Raw genomic sequence first — 18,987 nt, forward strand, 5'->3', positions numbered from 1 at the left:
CTGTTTGCCCTGGTTCCCTGGCGAAAACAACGGGGGCCTTGTTTAACCGGGCGACGCCCCAGCCGGCATGAAATTTTGTCATGTTGTACCATCATTTTTTATTTTGGTTTAACCAATAAGAATACAATTTGGTCGGCTAAATCCCAAATTGCCAGCCCATCCTCGTTCGTTCAGTATCAAAGTAGATACCCAACAGGGTGCACCACGAGAAGGTGAGGATTGGACATTAGGTCAGAAGCCCTGGTCGGTTCTCCGCATTCCTTTAAAGGCTATGTGGAGGTCTCCTCTCAGTTATACAGCTCGGTTGTCAAGAATATTAAAATAGACAAAAAATTATACTCTTGTTTTAACTCAAGCACAAGGCAAACAAAGTTTGTAGGTGTAGCCTCTTCACAACTAGGCTACTTGCATACAGAGGCCATGATGCAATATTGTTTATGCAATGCACGTCCTATTATAATGAATGGTCAGAAAAATATAACTGTCCATTAAAATAGTCTTAGAACACTAATGTAAAATAGCAAAACACAATTATTCATAAGTTTCACAGTATAACATAATTGTTAAGAGGGCTTCACAGTATACACAGAACACCATTAGTAAACACTCATCAAAAGTAACACTCAAATACTACTGAAAAATAATTAAAAACATACAATATTTTCAGATTTGGAATAACTTATTCTTTTTTTTCTCCCTGTATTCAACACAATTTTATCCCATATGCAGCATATGTAGTATGATTATACTTGTCCTTCACAAAAAGACAGACAAAACCAGAGAGAACAGGATTTGGAGAGAGGTATTGCTGATGACAGATGAATTTCAGCCTAAGCAGGAAGTCACTATGAAGACAGATGTCAAAAGGCAACACATCTGAGATAATTATGTGATATAGAGGACAAAATACACAATCCTTGAAGCAATAGGCCATTGATGCAAAAGAAAATGTGGATGACATGCATCAGCAAATTCATACCATCCACATGTATTTAACTGCATAATACTATGCATCAGCATAATTGCTGAGTAATTATGGAAGGGGATTCAACTACATGGACAGTTTAGAAGGAAGAAATATCACACAGTAAGAAGGAAATGGAATGTATTCATCTACTAAGAGATAATTACACTTGAAACAGGTCACTGGATCCTCTGCTGTCACCAGAAATAACTAAGGTAGAAATATCACCTGTAAGTAAGAGTGATTATGCAGCCGAGATTAGGGAGGTTGACAAATGTGGAATTTTCAGTTATAAAGGTATATGTGGAACTACAAGGCAGGCAATTAGGAAAAACTATGGAGGCAGCTTGAAAAGTGTCATGGCATAAGAATCCACAACAGAAAGATCTTAACAGTATATAGGAGATGAAGATAGCTAAGGGATATCTGAAGGACACATTATCAGACTATACCCAAGATTAGGAGGATAAATCAGGTAGGGTTTGGATAAATGAGTAGAATCATTAAGTAGTAAACACACACAAAAAAAAAAATCTGTGGAGGGTATATAAAAAAAAAAAAAAAGATGAACAGCAAGCTCACAAGCAGTGCAAGGCATAGGCAAGAAGTATAACCAGCATGGCAAGGAAAGAAAAATCAGATTATAAGAAGTTAGTTGAGCAGGCCAATAGAAATCCCAAAAAGTTTTTTTGTCATGTGGCAAGTATAAGGAAAAACTGACTCTGGAGAAATAGCTTCAGCTGATGGCAGAGAGAGAAGCAATGCAAGGTCACTCAGTAACACTGTTTTGTGTTATTGAGTGACCACTATCATCCTAGTTACAATAACTGATGTAGGAATATACAATGAACTGGAAATACTTAGGCTATCGAAGAATCTCAATACAAACACAATCATCGGATATCATATTATTATACAGGTATTGCCATGGAATCAGAAGACTCATCATCAGGATAGATCCATTATTCACACAATACCTATCATCATCTTTCTCAGCCATTTTCAATCCACTGCTGAATGAAGGCCTCCCCATGAACTTTCAATTTTCCCACTTCTGCTTCTTCCATCCATCTCTTTCCATTCCAGCCAGTTTTTCTATTTCATCTGCCCATCTTGTTTTTGGGTGTTCTTGTCTTCTTTTTCCAGTTGGTATCCATTCTGTTACTTTGTCCATTTATTGTCCTCAAGCCAGAAGTCCTGCCCATCTCCATTTGGATGCTTTTACCATTTCTATTGCATCTAAGACTTTTGTCTATGATCTGATCCATTCCCCTCTTTTTATCCATTAGCATTATTCCTAAGATGATTCTCCCTTCTTTCCATCACCAGTATTCATTTTTCCATTTGTTTAGTTAGTGCCCATGTTTCTGAGCCACAGGTGAGTACTGGTAATATGTACTAGTTGAATACTTCACCTTTCAGGAAAGTTATTTTGAAGATGTAGTTCAATTTCCCAAATGAATACCAGGCAAACTGTATTCTTTTAATTTCGCTCTGTAATCCACTTTCAATATCAAAAAGTTGCCTCAAGTACACATAAGAGGAGACTTTCTATTGGCTCATCAAGTTTTATTGTTTTGCTCTTAAGTACCAGTTGAACATAAAATAAATAGAGAAAAAACAAACGTTAAGACCCACCTTTTTGCTTTCTATGTTCAGTATATTTATTTCATGTAGGTTTTGTGCTGATTTCGAAATTAATGCAATATCATCTATGCATCTTCAATTGGTTAAATTTTTCACTTTTTATTATCATGCCTTTGGAACTCCAGTTAATTTTTGAATCATCTCCTGAAGTGCTGCTGTAAAAATTTCAGGGGATATAGAATCTCCCCTTTTATATAGGGATCTTGTTGCTTTCCATTTGTTGTCTTATAGTTGCTGTTCCATTTTTGTGTATTTCTTTTAACAGTTCCACATATTCACTTGATATGGATTGATTTTCTGGAGTTGCTATTATTGCAGAAGTTTTGTTGTTGTCAGAGGCTTTTTCATAATCTATAAATGCTAAACAGAGGTTTTTGATATTCTGTTATTTCCATGATTTGCCTCAGTACATATATATATATATGGTAAATTTTATTTTGGAATCCAGCCTGCTGCTCTACTGGTTATTTTAAATCCAGAATAGGTATTTATTCTGTTAGTTATTTTTTCTGTAAGTATTTTATAAAGAACTGATAATAAGCTACTTGGTCCGTAATTTTTGGCTGCTTCTTTATCTCCTTTTTTTATAAATTAATGTTAATACTGCATTATTCCAGATCATAGGCATTTTCCCTTTATCAATAAATAAATTGATAAGGTTTGTTACTGGTTAATTCTTCACCAGCAATCTTTATTAACTCAATTTGGATTTCATCTTCTCCTGGAGCTTTTCAATTTTCCATTTGGCATATAGCTTCATGTACTTCTTTATAGATTATTGGTAGTTCAAAATTATCAGTAGTGAAGTTATTCTATTATTCTGTATGGTTTTATCTGATTCATTTTTATAAGGTTCTCTGTAAAATACCTATCATACTTCTCCTTAAATGCATTCACTGATAAAGCATTCACAACCGCTTCTCTAAGCAAAAAATATAGTCCTAACACTCCTGCTAACCACACTCTTACAATTTCCACTGGTGATCCCTTATTCTCTCCTTCCTGCTATGCACTGAAAAAACATCTTCAATGTCAATCCTACAAACCTGAACAACTTATAATCATCTATCGTATCTCCTCTTTTTAGTCTATCCGCTAGTTTTTGAAGTCCACAGACTTCAAATCTATTCTCAATAGGGAATATTCTATAAAACTGCCACGATCTGTCACCTGCCTCTCGATCTTCTCCACTTATCTCCACAAAATCGAAGCATCCAAACATAATCTGATGTGCTGTTTTGGTTACTTTCATAATATGCCCTCTAAACTTCAACTCCCTATCCACAATCACTCCCAAGTCACTAGCCTCAGCCAGCATATTTTAAGAAAATGGGCAAAATGGCACTCTCTCTGATTAAGTTGTATGAATTAAGCCTCAGCTTTGATAAGGTCCATCTCTTGTTTCTATGGTTTACCAAAAATCCACACAGGTCATCTACTCAGAAACATAGATGACTGTACTGATACCTGTACTTATCACCTAGCCAAATTGTAAAAAAGTGTAAATATAGGTTTGCAGAATTAGTTAAGGAAACACTGTTATAATAAATTGTTACTAAGAAACATATGCTCTCCAGTTAAAAAAAATAAATAAATAAAACTTGTGTGTGTGCATGCACACAAACTGAATTCTACTTAAAATATCTGAGAAAAAATTTCAAATAGTCTCACCTTACCATTAACACCAAATTCTTTTCTCCATTCCAAAGCTTCCTTTACCATGGCAAAGGCATCATCCAGACTGCCTTTCTTATGAAGTAAAAACTTTTCTAAATATAGGTCATCTTCTCTTACTCTCTGAATATCTACTGGATGATATTTATCTATCAAGTATAAAAAGCAATATATTATTTTAAAAATTATGTTGTCTTGATTTTGTGGAAATGGGTTGTAAATAATAGGCCAAAATATTAAACAATTTGGACCAACATGCATCATAAAAATCAAACGAAATTACTATTTGATGAAATCTTTAATTCAAAACAAGAGAAAACTACACCCACACCCACCTGTCATGACTGACAGGTGGGTGTAGTTGAAAATTGAAACCCTCAGTTTCAATTTTCAAAAGAAATCAGAGTAAAAATGAAACATTATAATCAAATTTCAAACATTTGTGATGATTTCTAACTGAAGTTAAGAGTATTGTTATTACCGTGATTTTTTTCTTTTAGTTTTCTTCAACTGCCCTGACATCCACATTACTGGAGAACCAAGATTTGGTTATGATGGGATTTTGGATGGAATACAAATAAAGGGCCTTAATTCCATTTAAAACTATTTTTGATCTTCAGTCAGAACATGTGTTTAGATTAGAATGGAAACAGTAATCAGATCACAGAAAAAGGGAGAGAGTGAGATGCTAGAAATCACAGAAGTCATCTCACGTGACATTAATTAATGCAATGCCAAAGGACGTGACACTGAGAATGACTGGTGAAGGAAACTTTGATGATGTTATGGTCAGAGTTATCAAGACAAGTGACATGTACAGTGCATTTAGGAGGAGAACTAGTTAAGGATGTCAGATATGGGATAGTGAGGATTATGTGGTTTCCTGTGGGTAGATAGATTATTTGTGTTAGTTTAATGCTAACAGCAAAACTATCAATCTGGCAACCTTTATCAGCTTGATATGTGAAAATGGAGAAGGAAAGCCTAGTTTGAATTGTTAAAGTTTAAATCATCCCCATGAAATGATAACCTTACTGTATTTGGATATTTTGGAGTGAAGAAAATCAAGCTTTAGAGACAGGTGATCAGAGATGTCAGAGGTTATCAGAATTGGAAGAGTGATAGGCAAATAAATGCAGTTAAAGCATGATAAGGAAATTTTTAGCTAAAGCAGAGATGAAACTGGTGGTTTTAAAGTTTGGCATTCTCTAACATGGAATATCAGATCTAGTGAATGCTGCCCTTATGACAGCAGGAACTGTGTATAATATAGTTTGGACAGCAATTGTTGACTATGCTTAAAAGATTCTGTTAGAAAAAAAAAAAACAGGACTGACCAAGTAATGATGAAAAATAAAATAACCAAATCAAAAAAGTTGACAATATCAGATACAAAATTTTTCTCTAGTATTTAGATGATACCTACCAAGGAATGTTGGTAAAAAGCAACATGCTATTAATCTGATCATATCAGAGGAACTTAAACAAAGATCACAAATTTTGGTTTTAAAGTCTAAAGTGCTCTTAATACGAGTGGAAGATTTTCCTCTGAAAGTAAAGTTGATAACGCAGATAACGCATATGTATGACAAACAATACACTCAACCACAGACCTTAATGTGCATGAGAGATATTTAGTTTTTTCTTTAATTCAGCATCCCAACCAGAGAGATCGTCAATGAGTGGGAAGTTTATTTTCCACTTGGATAAAGGATTAAACTGAATTTATTATAGTCTAACCAAGTGTAAGCAAACAAAGTTTGTGCCTGGAGTATCTTCAGGACTGAGGCAACTTGTAGTAAAGGTGGACCAAGCTCTCATCACTCCTTGTCTCAGTATCTCCCATAATGCAAAGCACATCTCCTTGCTGAGATGTATAATGCTATGATTAAGGGAAGGGCCACTACCCAGACCGGTTTCGACCTTATTGAGGTCTCGTCAGTGGGACCCAGACCCAGAAGAGGTGATACTAAGGCAGAAGCAATGGAGAGGTCATATTTACTTATACGAGTTGCCAAAAGGTGTACCACCTTATTATTAAATTACTCTGGATTTAGAGAAAGATGTTGGAAGTTTATTTTCCACTTAGTTAGATTATATAATAAATTTAGTTTAATCCTTTATCCAAGTGTAAGCAAACAAAGTTTGCACCTGAAGTATCTTCAGGACTGAAGCAACTCATAGTAAAGGTGGACCAAGCTCTCATCACTCCTTGTCTCAGTATCTCCCATAATGCAAAGCACATCTCCTTGCAGACATGTATAATGCTATGCATTAAGGGAAGGGCCACTACCCAGAGCTTGGTCCACCTTTACTATGAGTTGCCTCACTCCTGAAGATACTTCAGGTGCAAACTTTGTTTGCTTACACTTGGATAAAGGATTAAACTATATTATAATCTAACCAAGTGGAAAATAAACTTCCAACACCTTTCTCTAAATCCTCTAATTTAATAATAAGGTGGTACACCTTTTGGCAACTTGTATAAGTAAATATGACCTCTCCATTGCTTCTGCCTTAGTATCACCTCTTCTGGGTCTGGCTCCCACTGACGAGACCTCAATAAAGGTCGAAAACGGTCTGGGTAGTGGCCCTTCCCTTAATGCATAGCATTATACATGTCTGCAAGATGTGCTTTGCATTATGGGAGATACTGAGACAGGGAGTGATGACAGCTTGGTCCAACTTTACTACAAGTTGCCTCAGTCCTGAAGATACTTCAGGTGCAAACTTTGTTTGCTTACACTTGGATAAAGGATTAAACTAAATTTATTATCGTCAATGAGATTAAGCTTATTAATCTGGCTGGCAGTGAGATCTGAAGAGGATGATAAGTAGATGTCACAAAACATTAAGGAATTCTCGTAATATTTTCTTGTACAACCATGGGTTTGCTCATCTGCTTTGATACAGGTATTTCAACAACATTGATGAAGTTTGGAATGGTTCATCTGCTGATTTAGAAGATTTCATATCCAAAATAAATATAGTTCATGTTAAAAAAAAAAAAAAAAAAAAAGCCTTTTCTAGATCCAATTCTTTATCAACTAAGCGAGTCTGCAGTATTTAGGACAAAACTGTTATATATTCATTCAGACTATAACAGTTTGGGACTATTAAGAGCTTAATACATAACAGCCATATTATCTACAGATTAGTCACTATACAAAGAATTGCATTAATACTAAGTCAATCTTCATGCCAAATGGTTTATGTGAAACTAATAAATCTTGCAACAGCTATAGGCATCCTGCTCAAAAAGAAATTGCTCTTATTCCACTGCCTTATGTGAAAGAAATATCTGAATGTATTACAAAAATTTTAAAGCCTCTCAACATTTATACATCATGTTGTCCTTCAAAAAAAAAAATCACCTCTTCACCAGAGAACACTCTTTCTCTATTTGGTTTTCTAGGTGTCTAACAGATTCCTTGCTCTTCTGGTTTGTCCTACTATACACAAACTGGAAGAGCTGCCTTTGTTCATCATGAAGTAAATAAGTCAAGTATTAAGTCTTGACTTATTTACTTCATGATATTTACTTCATGATGTACTTCATAAGTCTTGAATTTGAACAATCTGGCAGATCTACTAAGTAAATCCTTACATGTTCATGCGAAGCATGACAAAAGCTGTCATTTGGCACTCATTGATGGGGGGAGGGGATACAAAAATCATCTTTCTTCGAGTTTACAATCTGTTGGGCATACAATGATTCATTGCACGTGTGTTTTCAAGAAAAACACAAGTTATGTTAGAAGGGAAAAAAAAAAAGACTGATTTCTGGTTACATACACTGATAAAAGAAATTCTATAACCATTTGTAGTTTATATTTTCTATGGGTATACTATAAAGATGATTCACAAATATTAATTTTACACAAAAATTCTACAATTTGAAATTGACATGTCACTTATTACTAAGTGTGTAAAATATACCTGCATGCCCAAAGTGAAAGAGACATGTTACAAAGTTAAGCAAGCTCCCACCAGATGCATGATATGTGCAAAATATAGCCTGGCATTAATATGTTAATCATGCTACTAATCAATCATGTGTCAATCAGACATCCAAAACATGAATGCAAAGTTTCCACTGAAAACAGCATCGATAAGAAGTTTAAGATTCATATTTCATCCATAACAGCTGGTTGGGCAGTTAACATAAGGTAGACAATAAGCCTCAAAACAGAATCCTTTTGCACACCACATAACATGCTTTTAGGACACATCTCGCATACAATGTACTGATCAGACAACCAATTTCTTGTCAAATTTCCCTAAATACCCAAATACCAGGTGAGAATATCAAAGCTTTCGTTGTCTGAAACATCCTTATGCATCCTGTACCCTTCTCCATCAAATGTTGTCAGCAAGCTGCTAAAATATATCTCAAACCTGTGTCAATCAATAGTAAATCACAGACTTATCAGACTAGTCCAAATAACTTGACTTTTTTTGGCATACCCCATATGTAATAGTCATTACAAAAAACACAAAAACAAGTGACATTCTAAAAACAAACCACAAGATGATAGCAGCTTGTAGTTAGTATAATCATGGGTAAGCAGGAGAAAAGGAAGCAGTACATAAGAATAATCTTCTTGAATAGAAGGCAATAAGAAAATTGATGTTGATGAGATTTTGGATCTTGGAGTGATGGTGGACAGTGAACTGAAGTTCCAAGGGCACATCGCATATGCTGCAAAAACTGCACATCATGTTGCTGCTATGATAAAGTATGCTGAGGACAGGAAAATCAAGATAGAAGGGGGAGTACTGTTAATGGTAGTAGAGGAACTCTTGTCCCTCAAGAGTACAGGTAACACTGAGCCCAGTAGAGTCTAGAAAGGATAATGGCATTTTTATGTTTACACCAATGCCAGGAGTATCCAGAATAAAGGAGAGGAATTGATGGCACTGATAGCATCAGCCTCGCTAAAGATTACTGGGATCACTGAGACATGGTTAACAGAGGATATAACAACAGGAATAGAAGTAGCAGGGTACAACATTTTTCGGCAGGATAGGAAGGGAAAGCATGGTGGTGGAGTACTGCTTATGATAAGTGATGACTTATTTCCTCTAAGAGAGAGAGTGCAGGCTTTGGAAGGAAGTGACACTAATGATTTTGAAAGCATATGGTGTGAGGTAGAGGTGGGCAGAACAGGATATTTAGTGGGGTGTTGCCACAGATCAAGGAGCACAGAGGGTGAGGACCAGGAGATTTTTAGATAGCTGAGTTTGGCAAGTGTAAGAAGAATGATTGTTATGAGAGATTTTAACTACAGCAGTATAAATTGGAGAGAGGAAGATGTACGTAGCAATAAGGGAATGGAATTTCTAGAATTCTTGAAGGACAAATGTCTTAGGCAACATGTAATAGAGAGAACAAGAGGTTCAGAAGTTTTGGATTTGGTCATAGCATCAGAAGAGTTGATAATAACTGAGATGACATCTCTCCCATCAGTTGGAGAGAGTGACCATGTGGCTTTGACTTGGAAGATGAATAGACATACAGGAGTATCAAAGAGATGGGAACGCATGTGAAATTATAAGGCAGGTGATTACAACAGTCTTAGATGTCAACTTGGGGAAGTTTCATGGAGGGAAGAATTCGAGGGACAGGATATTGTTAGTGCTTGGGAAATTGTGAAGGAATATTTGTTAGCAGCAATAGTAAGCTATATTCCACGAGTGAAGAAGAGGACACAATTTAGAATAAACTGGATGACAAACAATATTAAACAGGAACTGCATGCGAAAAAGAGGCTATGGAAGAGATATAAGGAGACAGGTGAAGAGCAGATGCATGAAGAATATAAGACACAGGCCTGGAGAATGACTAGTACAGTAAAGAAGGCAAAACTGGAATATAAGGAGAGTGGCCCAAAAATCCAAAGTCTATCAAATCTATCAGTCAATTGAATAGCTTATTATTTGAATAAACTGTTCAAATCAAGAGGATTTGAATAAGCTATTCAGATGGGCAAATTAATGGGAGGTGTTGGTTTAATGCAGCAAAATGTAAGGTATACTCCTCCTGCACTTCTAAACCTTGTACTTGCCCTATCCCTCTAGCATTAAAATTTGCTCCTTCAGGATGAAATACTCCAATAAAGTGTTCATTGAACAATTCTATGTCCTCTGCATCAGTCACTCTATTCCTGTTTTTATCCCACAATGTCAATCTTCCACAGTCATTTCTCCTCCTATTGGCCACATAGCTAAAGAATTCCCTAGGATTACAATTTCCTTCGGACATTGTAAACGTATTTGATTTTGTAATAAATTCTGGTTATTTTTCCTTTAAAAATAAGTTGTATCAACAAATTGAAGGAACAGCAATGGATAATCCTCTTTCTCCTGCTATCTCCAATTTCTTTATGGAACATTTTGAACAACGTATCTTTGACAATATTTCTCCCAGACCTACGCATTGGTTCAGATATGTCGATGACATTTTTGCTGTATGGAATAGCTCTTCTGATGAACTTCAACAATTTCTCACTAAGTTAAACGCATTTCATCCTAGGATCAAGTTTACCCTAGAAATAGAATCAAATAAGCAGTTAGCCTTTTTAGATCTTTTAATTCTTCGCCAACCAGATGGTAACCTACATTTCTCAGTTTATAGAAAGAAGACTCATACAGGCCATTATATCCATGTGGAATCTCATCACCATCCCAGTCAAAAGGCAGGAACTATTAAAACACTGGTTCATCGGGCCCACTCCTTTTGTTCTACAGACGATCTTTTACAGAAAAAACTACAATACATAACTTCTTCCTTTCTATCTAATGGTTATAAGAATTGCTTCATTGAAAGCACTTTGAGTAGTTTTAATATGTCTTCCTCTTCAAACACAGAGGAAATAACACGCATTACTATCCCTTATGTACAAGGCATCAGTGAACATATAGCAAAAGTTTTAAAACCATTGAATATTTTTGTGGCCTTTCGACCGTTTAGAAAAATCTCCACCTTTCTCACTTCTCCTAAGGACAAGCTTCCACATCTTAATCATCCAGGTGTCTACCAGATTCCGTGCTCTTGTGGATTATCTTATTTCGGACAAACGGGAAGATCTGCCTCTATTCGGCTAGAAGAACACCAATCTTATATTGAATACTTTAAACCTGAAAAGTCTGGACTTTCTGAACAATGCCATCTTCACTAGACACAGAGTTCATTGGAGAAAGACAAGAGTTCTTCACAAAAGTCAGTTTCTCATGGAATGCCTTTATAAAGAAACATGTGAAACTCTACTTCATTCTCCTAACTTAAACAGATCCAACGGCTCACGTCTATCCCCTTTATGAGAGATAGTACTTTACAAATCAGCTAATCTTTCCTAACTTTTTTTTTTTTTTTTTTTTTTTTTTTTTTTTTTTTTTTTAGGAAAGTTATTGACCTTTTTAGTTATCTTACACCAGCTACTTAGGTGGCGCTTTTTTGGAATTGTCAATTAGTGTTTAATTTTGAGCTTAATGTACTGAAGATGCCTGCGACACACAGCCGAAAATTATACTAGTAAATAATCTTTCTACGTGAGTTTTTTCCATTATTTATTGTGTACCGATAAACAGCATACTGTTATAGGCCAGGGATTTGTGAAGAGTATTAACTGAAATCTTTAGACAAATCAAGGCAAGTAAAAAAAAAAAAAAAAGATGATTCGAATAGGAGATTTTAATTATAGGAATGTGGATAGGAAAGAAGAGACCGTGTTTAGTAACAAGAGTGAATTTGTTGAGTTTCTGCAGGATAACTATCTAAAGCAGCATGTGATGAAAGCAACATGAGGTTTATCAGTGTTCGATTTGGTGACATCCTGGATGTGGTTGTGAAGGAGGTATCAACACTGCCACCGGTTGGTGAAAGAGATCATGAGATACTGGTCTGGAAGGTAGTCAAACAGGAAAAAGGTAGTTATAAAAGTGGAACTATAAGGTGGACGTTTATCAGAAGCTCTGTAGTCAACTAGCATCGATATACCGAGTTGATGAATTGTGTAGAAAAGATGTTCATTGTGCATGGGAAAAGATAAGGCAGTATCTAATAGAAGCAATGCATAACCGTATACCAAGCATTAAGCAAATAAACAGAGTAGGAGTGAAACAGTGAAATCAAGCAAGCAGTGTTACAAAAGAAGTTATGGAGGAAGTACAAGACAGTTTGCAGTGAACAGATGCATGAAGACTACAAAGTGCAGGCCAGAAAAGTGACAAGCATGGTTAAAAAAGAAAAAGTAGAATATGAGAAGGAATTGGATAGTCAGGTCAAACCTAACACAAGAGAATTTTTTTGTTATATGGCAAGCAAGAGGAAAAATAATTATGGCAGTCATGGTAGCAGAGTAACCCTAGCAAATGATATAGTGGAATTATTTAACAAACATTCCATCAGTGTATATCACAGTGGCATGAATGATGCAGTGCAACACGTAGAGGGAAGGCAAGAATTAAAAGTGAAAGAATCGGAGGTGCATCAATTGTTGCTCGGGTTAGATGTTAATAAGGCTTTGGGAATGGATGACGTGGGTGGTCTGAAAACTTCTCAGCCTTGACTAGATTGCAACATTATCGGCAAGATTTTTTTTACTAAGTTGGTACATCTGTCATAAGCATCTATGTGAAATTGCAAGTCATTCTATCAAGTAGTTTGTTTGATACAGCTGTCTGAAGCAGAAGTATTGTCTGTATCACTTGAAATGGATAAAATTGAGCATCATGTGGTTATAAAATTCTTTATAAAAGAAGGTTTAAACGCCAAAAGAAATTCATTCTAAGTTCATAAAAGTTTATGGGCACTCTTTTCCTTTGTTTTTGACAATTAAGAAATGGGCTGCCGAATTTAAATGGGGCCGTACCAGCCTTGAATATGATCCACATGAAGGATATCCAAAAAGTGTAACACTACCAGAAATCATTAATCAAGTGCACAATATGGTATTGGATGATTGGCGAGTCAAAAGTACATGAAATTGCCAAGACTATAGACTTGGATTCACCATTACACACACCCACATCAGAATCCAAACAGCAGTGGACACAAGCCGGTTGTTCAGCACCAAAGTTTCATCAGCAAGAAAGGCCATGGCATTGGTGTTTTGGGATGCTAAGGGCATTTTGTTTATTAATTATCTTGAAAAGGGTAAAACAATAACAGGAATATTATTTTGATCTTTTAACCAGACTAGATGAAAAAATTCATGAGAAAAGACCCAGTCTGCAGAGAAAAAAAAAAAAATCATCTTTCATCAGGACAATGGCACCTGCCCACAAAGGTGTTTTGGCAATGGGAAAATTAAGGGATCTGCACTATGAATTGTTGGAACATCCATCCTATTCCCCAGATTTGGCTCCCTCTGACTTTTATCTCTTCCCAAAATTAAAACTCTTTCTTGCCGGTCAGCATTTTTCTTCGAATGAAAAGGTGATTGCAGCTTTATAGGGGTATTTTGCAGATCTTACTGAGAACCACAACAGGGATGGGGTAATGGTGCTGGAGCATCACTGGAATAAATGTATTAGTCTTAAGGGAGATTATGTTGAGAAATAAATAATTTTGAAATTATAAATTTGTTTTTTCATTGTTAGGCTGAGAACTTTTCAGACCACCCTCATATTACCACGTATTTTTAAAGAATGTACAAAAGAGTTAGTCATGCCTTTGTCCTAGTTATTTAATGAGTCTTGCAGTGAGTAAGGTTCCTAAGGCAAGGAAAGAAGGCAAAATAATACCTCTCCAAATGCATGGTTCAAGAGCAGAAGTTTCCAATTATAGACCAGTCTGTGCATCTAAAGTTGTGATCAAAGTGTGGAAAAATTGGTTAAAAATAGAATACTGGATTGGTTGATTAACATAAGATTCTCTATGATGGTCAGAATGAGTTTGTGGGTAAGCAATCTGTATGTTTTATAAGGTGATGAACGTGTCAAGATAAGGGAAAATCAGTGATAATTTTGGACTTTGCAAATGCATTTGACAGATTACCACATAAGTTGGTGTACAAGCTGCAGAGGATAAGATAGATAGTATAGTTAGATGGAACAGAGATTGGCTCTCTGGACAAAGGCAGCATGTTTGTGTACAATGGAGCTGTGCATCAGAAAAGGAAGGTGATCGATCAGCGATTTGTCTCAGGGTTCTGTTCTCAGGTCCATACAGTTTAACTTGTTTGTTAATGATATTTCTTGAGGATTGACTGGGGATCTTCAAGTGTTCCCCAGAATACAAAGTTAAGTAGCATTATCAGGAATAGTGCTGATGTTAATTTTCTATAGGAAAACTTGAATAGACTTTTAGCGTGAACAAACGAGTGAGGTTGCAGTTTTAATGTTAGTAAATGCAAGGCAATACACTTTGGGATATGTGTAATGCCTTGGAAATATAAGACTATATACCGTATTGGTGGAATGGTACTTCAGAAGTGAATGAGATTTGGGATCTTGGAGTAATGGTGGACAGTGGACTGAAGTTCCAAATCACACCACACGTGTTGCAAAGACTGCCCATTTTACTGCTGCTATAATATAAAGTACATTGACATGTAGGGAAAAGGAGGTGGTGTAGTATATCTATATAAGGCATTGGTCAGACCCCATATGGACTATTGTGCTCAGATTTGGTCACCTACTTTTAATTGTGATGTGGAAACACTAGAGAGGATCCAAAGATGAACAACCAAAGTGATAAAGACCCTGGAGTGTGCATGGTTATGAAGAGCATTTGAGAGAATATGAATTATAGAGGTTGGTGGATAAGACGAAAAAATGATAGAGACCTTCATGTCAGTTAAGAATTTTATCAGAATTAATACAGAAGAAATTATAAAAAGTTGATGTTAAGATGAGAAGAAAGAGGTCATCTCTGGAGGACGTATAATATGGTGGAGGGTGCAAGGAGTAGATTTCTTACGTGAGAGAGTGGAATGCACTGTCTGAGTGTGTTGTGTGCGCAGCTAGTGTAAATAACTTCAAAGCTAATTATAATACACATGTTGCTGGTTGAATGGGTTTCTCACGAAGAGTCTGTTGACTCCATGGAGGTTACCAAATAATAATATAAAAAACAGAATTAAACAATGAGACTAATTTGTTCCTATTATCTCACAAAATGCTCTAAGAAGTGAAAGAATTTTTGAGTCATCATAGAAGACATTCAATATAAAGAAAAATGACGTGTTTGTCCCTGTTGTAGATGTAAACAGAATAGTAGGAAATCTATACTAAACGTTTTGGGAAAATTTGAAGAAAAGGTTATGTCTGCACAAATTCACATGGAGAGAAGACAAGTCTCATTCACTGTTATTGTTGATAGCGATATCTTCAGGACAGAAGAGTATACTCTTGTTCTGAATCTCCCACCTCTCCCATTCTATGAAAAATTTCCTCCCCCCATTACCTTGATAAAAATCCCTTTACCAACTTTTATATGTCTCAACCACATCCTACCCCACTCTTTCACCTATTCACGAGGCTTTGCAAATCACAGTCTCTCAAACTGTCTTCATATGCCACAGTTCAAAGACCAATTACCCTTAGTCAATCTTCTCTGGACATTTTCTAATATATCTTCATCACCATATCTATGCCCTTTAGTTTTGAAAAATCTTTATAAGTTGATCTTATATAAAGAAGGTAGCTTTTTCCCTGCCTGAAACTCAAGATATTTCATTCTGCAAAATAGGCAAACTGGCCAAAAGAAGACATGCAATTAAGAGACATAATACACTGGCCTCAGTCTTAATTGCTTTGTCTCTAATTCCAAAAAACATTTGTATGTGGATAAGTCCATAATTTGCAACTACTGTACACCTGGCAGATAACTGCAACAAAATTATTCATTAGTACACCTGGAATAACATTACAATTAATTTTGTCTAGTATAGCTAGCATCCAGTCTAGAGAATAATTATTTTAAAGCTGTACCCTCAAAATAAAGGAGCATTGGGTCTTTGTAATAGCTGAAGCTCTACAGAAAAAAAAAAAAATAAACTAAACCTACTTTGGTATTCAAACAACAGTTTATGGAAATGGCATTACATCAGGCAAAACTCATATACCAGCTGATCAGCAGTGCCTAGGAAAACAGACTTTGCCTTTCCTCTGAAGTGTGTGTGTGCGCACGTAGCGTGGGGTCAACCATATCTACGTTTGTTCACTGCAAGGGTACATTTTTCTAATAGTTTAATGCGTGCTGGCTGGATAATATATCTGGATCTACTAGCAGGACCACCAACATGAAAGTGTAGACAGAAGATTTGATTGCTAAAGACTGAAGTCAAAACAAAATTTTGGTATATGCCCAACATTGTGATAGCCTGAAAATTAGTTTCATCAGCACATTAGACCAAAGATTTATTCCCCAATTAAGTGCAGTCATACCCCGAAGTTATGCGGTAGGTGGGACCAACAAAAAGCGCTCAAGTCGAATTCGCGTAACCCGGGGTATAATTTTGCATGTAATTTATATTTACAAACATACAATTGGGACCAAAGGTTTACAAAAATACCTATATTTTTTAAGAAATAATCATAATTGTAGTTTTTCGTACATAAAAAAAAGAAAGTTATTTCTATGTCGATAGTTTCATAAAATCTAATAGATTCGTCTGACGGCATAATGTCTTTTTCTTGTCACGCAAAATTTCTTCATAGAAAGCCAATGATTTTTTTTATTCCTTGCTTTGTGGCTACAATTCGTTCCTCGTTAGAATGTATGTCCTCCAAAATCTGTAAACCTTTCTTTTATGACTGTTCTTACTGTGGATTCCTGTAGATCCAAACTTCTTTGCTAGCTCACAAATTTTCATTCCGCCTTCAAAATCCTTAATGATGTTGAGTTTTGCTTCCAAAGTCAATGTTTTTCTTTTCTTGCTAGCTGTAGAAGAATCTGACTTGCTTCTTTTGGACAACTTTATTATTTTTTATGTGATAAAATTTTTTATCAAGAACATAACATTAAACAATTGCAAGGTTTGTAGACTATAAAAATCTTGTATGAATGGAGACCGCACAAAACACGTCAGTGCTTGTTCACAGCATGTGCGACACTGGTGAATGCAGCCGGCACCAGAAAGATACTACTAGCGGTGAGGCGTGAAGTGGGACGGGAATACGTACATATAAGAAACCACGTAACTCCAGATTCGCGGAAGTCGGGGCAGTGCAAGTTGGGGTATGAATATACTGCATTCTATACTAGTAATCTTAAGAAGAATATCTATGTCATTTTGGGCTTAAAGTGTCAATAAACATGCATCAGAGGCTTAATAAAGTGAAACAGCACTGAGAAAGAATCAGAAATATTTAATTCTTCCAATATTTAATCTCAGTTACTGAGACATCGTCAGGGAGTACAATATAAGACTTGTATCTTCTTATTATTCCTTCCCTCTTCTTTTACCTTGCGGTATCAAAGATTTTCTACATTTAAACACTACCATATCTCGAGGATAAAGGTGGTTAGCCCTATGCCTACTGGTGTGTTCTATGTCTTCTAATAGCAGACGTGTTCGAAGGCTGGTTTGCCTGTTCTGGAGATGAAAAATCTGAGTTTCCAGGAGAAATTCCCCCCCCCACCACCACCACCGTATGAGACCAGATAAAGGTTCATCACATCACTGATGGGAATTGAACCCAGATCTTTCTGACCAAAGGGCTTCATCTATAACTGACTGAGCTATGGAGAATGAGACTTGTAACACACAACAAACATGTGCACAAAAGACTAGTCATAACTACATGGGGTGCCCTCTATGGGCACTTGTTGGCAGCCTAGGATGTAAACTGGGATCTTGAAATATTAGTGTTTCCCATATTTTGGAAAGTTTAATGCAACCATATTTAAATTAGGCTGATTTCAAAGAACAACAGGAGATTCCAAAAATAGTCTTTCTCTTCTAAATTTACTGCAATGGAGCATGGTATTTGTTGAAAGTTTTTCACTTGGTTATATTATAAATTAAAGATACCAAACAATTATATACTTGGTTTAACCCATTATCCAAGTGTAAACAAAGTTTGCACTTGAAATCTCTTTCAGGACTAGGGCAACTCGTGACAAAGATGGTATATGACTTCACATCACTTGCCTTAGTATCTCATAATGCAAAGCACATCCCTGCAAGATGTATAATGCTATGCATTATGGTATCTTTAATTTATAATATAACCAAGTGAAAAACTTTCAACAACTATCTCTAATCCAGAGTATTTTAACAAGGTGTGATACCTTTTGGCAACTCATATAGGAAAATATGAGTTCTGCATTACTTCAACCTTGGTATCTCATCTGCATGTCTGGCTCTCATTGATGAGACCTAAATAAAGGTCAAAACTGGTCTGGATAGTGACCCTTCCCATAATGCATAGCATTATACATGTCCACAAGGAGATGTGCTTTGCATGATGGGATACTAAGGCAAGTGATGTGAAGTCATACCACCTTTGCCACGAGTTGCCCCAGTCCTGAAAGATACTTCAGGAACAAAAACTTTGTTTGCTTACACTTGGATAATGGATTAAACTAAGTATATAATTTCTTGGAGCATGGTATTCTTTTTCTAGCTGATTCTATGAGCATTCTATTCTATCTAAAGCATGGTCCACAAATTCCAATTTACCTATTCATGACTACAGATGCATTTGTTTTCTTCCATGCAGATGTTGGTTGATTTTCCTGTCTGTTCATA

At 36.0% G+C, this 18,987-nt stretch overlaps 1 protein-coding gene across 1 annotated transcript in view; it reads right to left on the reverse strand.

Annotated features, from left to right (window-relative positions):
- LOC150093127 (motile sperm domain-containing protein 2-like) overlaps positions 1–18,987 on the reverse strand; it is a 227,228-nt gene that overhangs the window by 139,689 nt on the left and 68,552 nt on the right. The window contains exon 3 of the mRNA XM_090414158.1: positions 4,288–4,434. Within this exon, the coding sequence (XP_090270284.1) occupies positions 4,288–4,434 (147 nt within the window). The remainder of the gene's footprint in view (positions 1–4,287; positions 4,435–18,987) is intronic.

Source organism: Typopeltis vanoorti, chromosome 24 (assembly GCF_054136105.1).
Source record: "Typopeltis vanoorti isolate ZY-2024b chromosome 24, IOZ_Tvanoo_1.0, whole genome shotgun sequence".
Taxonomy (NCBI): domain Eukaryota; kingdom Metazoa; phylum Arthropoda; class Arachnida; order Uropygi; family Thelyphonidae; genus Typopeltis; species Typopeltis vanoorti.